This window comes from Mandrillus leucophaeus, unplaced genomic scaffold (assembly GCF_000951045.1).
Source record: "Mandrillus leucophaeus isolate KB7577 unplaced genomic scaffold, Mleu.le_1.0 Scaffold200, whole genome shotgun sequence".
Taxonomy (NCBI): Eukaryota; Metazoa; Chordata; class Mammalia; order Primates; family Cercopithecidae; genus Mandrillus; species Mandrillus leucophaeus.
The window spans coordinates 647196-651247 of record NW_012102033.1 but is presented as its reverse complement, the minus strand read 5'-3'; the positions used below and the strand labels follow the sequence as shown (position 1 = coordinate 651247).

General features: G+C 55.3%; 1 protein-coding gene across 7 annotated transcripts in view; it reads left to right on the top strand.

Annotated features, from left to right (window-relative positions):
- The first annotated feature begins 1630 nt into the window (after positions 1–1630).
- Positions 1631–4052, top strand: part of BAX (BCL2-associated X protein) — a 7924-nt gene continuing 5502 nt past the window's right edge. For 3 of the 7 annotated variants that reach the window (XM_011979330.1, XM_011979334.1, XM_011979332.1), the window contains exons 1-4: positions 2187–2284; positions 2871–2922; positions 3010–3156; positions 3518–3653. In XM_011979330.1, coding sequence (XP_011834720.1) covers positions 2251–2284; positions 2871–2922; positions 3010–3156; positions 3518–3653 — 369 coding nt within the window. In that variant the 5' untranslated portion in view covers positions 2187–2250. Of the gene's footprint in view, positions 2285–2870; positions 2923–3009; positions 3157–3517; positions 3654–4052 lie in introns of all 7 variants that reach the window. The other 4 variants (XM_011979333.1, XM_011979335.1, XM_011979336.1 and 1 more) reach the window with 3 other exon arrangements.

Here is a 4052-nt window from a genome sequence, read left to right as displayed (position 1 = left end):
CGTGTTAGCCAGGATGGTCTCGATCTCTTGACCTCGTGATCCGCCCGCCTCGGCCTCCCAAAGTGCTGGGATTACAGGCGTGAGCCACCGCGCCCGGCCGACAATGTCTTCTTTCTGTATGCTCCCCAACACTCAGTCATACAGTTATTGAATAACAAAGAGATAACTATGGATCAAGTAACATGCTGGTTTCTGGGAGAATTGAGGACAAATTAACCTTGTGGAAATTTTGGGTGGATGAAAAAGGTCAACATTAAATTAAACACTGCACACATTTACAGCTGTGAGAAGCGTTATAAGTCCTGAGTGCTATGGGAGTTGTTTTTGTTTTTTGAGTTGGAGTTTCCCTGTTGTGACTGAGGCTGGAGTGGAAGGTCACGATCTCGGCTCACTGCAACCTCTGCCTCCAGATTCAGACGATTCCCCTGCCTCAGCTCCCGAGTAACTGGGACTACAGGTGCCTGTCACCACACCTGGCTACTTTTGAATTTTTAGTAGAGATGGGGTTTCGCCATGTTGGCCAGGTTGGTCTCAAACTCTTGACCTCAGGTCATCCACCCATCTTGGCCTCCCAAAGTGCTGGGATTACAGAAGTGAGCCACTGCACCCAACCAGGAGCTCTTTTGAGAAAGAAGGAAGTCCAAGAGATCTTCCTGACACCCTAGTCTGACTCTGCCCTTTGCCTGCTCAAAACTTGCCCATGGTTCCCAGCTGCCTTCTGGACATAGATCAAGTCCCTTCTCTGATAGGCCCAACCCCTTTATCATCTGATCCTAGCTCATTTTTCTGAGTTTTCCTTAGTTGCTATTATTTTCTTTCTAAAGTGACACGTCATAGTATTCACAAAGCACACAAGTCTTATGTGTACAGCTCAATGAATTGTAAATATGTGTATACCTGGCCAGGCACAGTGACTCACGCCCGTAATCCCAGAACTTTGGGAGGCCGAGGCGGGTGGATCACTTGAGGTCAGGAGCTTGAGACCAGCCTGACCAACTTGGTGAAACCCCATCTCTATTAAAAATGCAAAATTAGCTGGGCGTGGTGCCTCATGCCTGCAATCCCAGCTACTTGGGAGGCTGAGGCAGGAGAATCGCTTGAACCTGGGAGGCAGAGGTTGCAGTGAGCCGAGATTGTGCCATTGCACTCCGTCCTGGGCAACAAGAGCGAAACTCCATCTCAAAACAATAATAATAATAATAATATAATAAGTGTATACCCATGCAAACACCATTCAGATAAAAATATGGCATATTTAGGGCACCTGGGGAGTCTCTCTTGTGGCCCCTCCCTTCCACACCCTGCTGATCTATCAGCACAGATTAGTTTTTGTCACTTTTTGAACTTCATATTCCTTTTCTTTTTATACAAACACAAACACTCGAGTCATGGCTGGGTGGGGTGGCTGAAGCCTGTAATCTCAGCACTTTGGGAGGCCAAGATGTGAGGATCGCTTGAGCCTGGGATTTCAGAGACCTGAGCAACATAGAGAGCCCTCATCTCCACAAAAAAATTTAAAAAAATTAACCAGGGGTGGTGTAGTCCCAGCTACTTAGGAGGCTGGGGTGGGAGGCTTGAGCCCGGGAATTCCAGGCTGCAGTGAGCCATGATTGGGCCACTGCACTCCAGCCTGGGCAACACAGCCAGACCCTGACTCAAAACAAACAAACAAACATACAAACAACAGAAAAGCAGGACGGGCGCGGTAGCTCATGCCTGTAATCCCAGCGCTTTGGAAGGCTGAGACGGCGGTATCTCTTGAACTCACAAGTTAAGAGACAAGCCTGGGCGTGGGCTATATAGTGAGATCCAGGTCTCTACCAAAAACAAAACCACTCAGTTTTTAGTCATCTACAACGTCCTGCCTGGAAGCACGCTATTTTGGGCCTCTGAGCCTTTGCACTTGCTATTCCTTCTGCGCTGGGGAGAGCTCAAACCCTGCCCGAAACTTCTAAAAATGGTGCCTGGATAAATGAAGGCATCAGAGTTGCGACTGGACGGGCGTCTGTTGGATGGCGCCACGGCTGGCACTTATTGGGAGACGCTCATTGGACAGTCACGTGATGGGACTAAGCCTCCCGAGGGAGCGAGGCAGGTGCGGTCACGTGACCCGGCGGCGCTGCGGGGCAGCGGCCATTTTGCGGGGCGGCCACGTGAGGGACGCACGTTCAGTGTGGCTCTCACGTGACCCGGGGCGCGCTGCGGCCGCCCGCGCGGACCCGGCGAGAGGCGGCGGCGGGAGCGGCGGTGATGGACGGGTCCGGGGAGCAGCCCAGAGGCGGGGGTGAGGCGGGAGGCAGACGGGCGGGAGGAGGGCGAGCCCCCTCGCCGGCGGGTCCCAGGATCCTTCCTCTCGGCCTGGGGCTGTGCGATCTCCAAGCATTGAGGGGCAGAAACTCCCGGATCGGGCGCTGCCAGACTCCAGCCCCCTCCGTCCTCGGAGGTTCCTGGCTCTCTGATCCCCGCACCCCGATCCCTGCCTGTCTGGCGCTCTCAGACCCCCGAGAACTAGGGGATCTCGGAAGCCAAGCCCCCGGGCAGGCCCGGGCTTGTCGCCCGCACCACTTCCTGCCTCTGGCACTGGTGGGAGGGGCGGGTCTCGCCTCTGCCCCCTCAGGCCAGGGGTCGGGATGCATTTAGTGTTCCGCTACCCTCTTTCCCCAGGGAGAATGTAGGATACAGGCCCAGCCTCCTAGCCTTTCTCCATCAGGGACTCAGTTGTCTGGGCACCCCCGTCACTTTATCTGGTAGGGTCCCAGAAGTCCAGGGTCCCCAGCTCTGCCCTCCCTCAGGGACCGTGAGCCTCCACAGCCTCCTGATCCCCTAGAACCCAGGAGTCCAGGCACCTCTTCCCTTCCTTTCTCCTCTAGGGCCCACCAGCTCTGAACAGATCATGAAGACAGGGGCCCTTTTGCTTCAGGGGTGAGTTTGAGGTCTGATTATTGTGGCACAGATTTGAGGAGTGACACCCCGTTCTGATTCTGCACCCTCACTCCATCCCCACTCTAGTTTCATCCAGGATCGAGCAGGGCGAATGGGGGGGGAGACACCCGAGCTGGCCCTGGACCCGGTGCCTCAGGATGCGTCCACCAAGAGGCTGAGCGAGTGTCTCAAGCGCATCGGGGACGAACTGGACAGTAACATGGAGCTGCAGAGGTGTGGGCCCCGGGACCCAGAAATCCAGCCACTGGGCTCCCTGAGAACCCAGGAGTCTCAGCCCCGCATTCTCCTCCTCCCCTAAGAACTAGAAGTCTGGGCCCTACAACTCAGCGCAAGCGTTCTGGACTCCCAGCCGTCCCCTCCGCCAGGATCTTAAAACCCTCCTTCAGGGAGTCATTTTTCCCACCTTCCTCGATGTCTGTCTTGTCCCTTTCCCTTGCCCCCCGTTGGCCTGTTGTTTTTCATTTCCGCCTGGCTTGGGCCTCAGTCTCCTCATCTTTAGTGTGCGGTGGATGTGGGGATTTCCACCATCAGCCTGATGCTCGCTCCCCGGCACTGGTTCTCCTCTCTCCTGCAGGATGATTGCCGCCGTGGACACAGACTCCCCCCGAGAGGTCTTTTTCCGAGTGGCAGCTGACATGTTTTCTGACGGCAACTTCAACTGGGGCCGTGTTGTCGCCCTTTTCTACTTTGCCAGCAAACTGGTGCTCAAGGTGGGCAGCTGCAGGGCAGTGAGCCCAGGGGTGCTCCCCTCAGACCTGTGAGGCCCTGGGGATCGTGGGATCAACCCCCTGCAGTGGCCCAGTGACCACAGAGGGCATGGAGAGAGATGGCTGTGCACTGGGTGTCTGCTTCTTTTATTCATTCAACAAGCATTTACTGGGCCTGCTGTGTGCCAGGCCTGTACCTGGTACCTGGGACACAGCACCGTACAAAGCAGGCTGCATCCCTGCTCTCAGGGACTTCACGTACAGGGGTGAAGTAAAGGGGGTAGTGTGATTTAGCAGAGTGGTCAGGAAAGACTTCTTTTTTTTTTTTTTTTGAGATGGAGTCTCGCTCTGTCGCCCAGGCTGGAGTGCAGTGGCGCGATCTTGGCTCACTGCAAGCTCCGC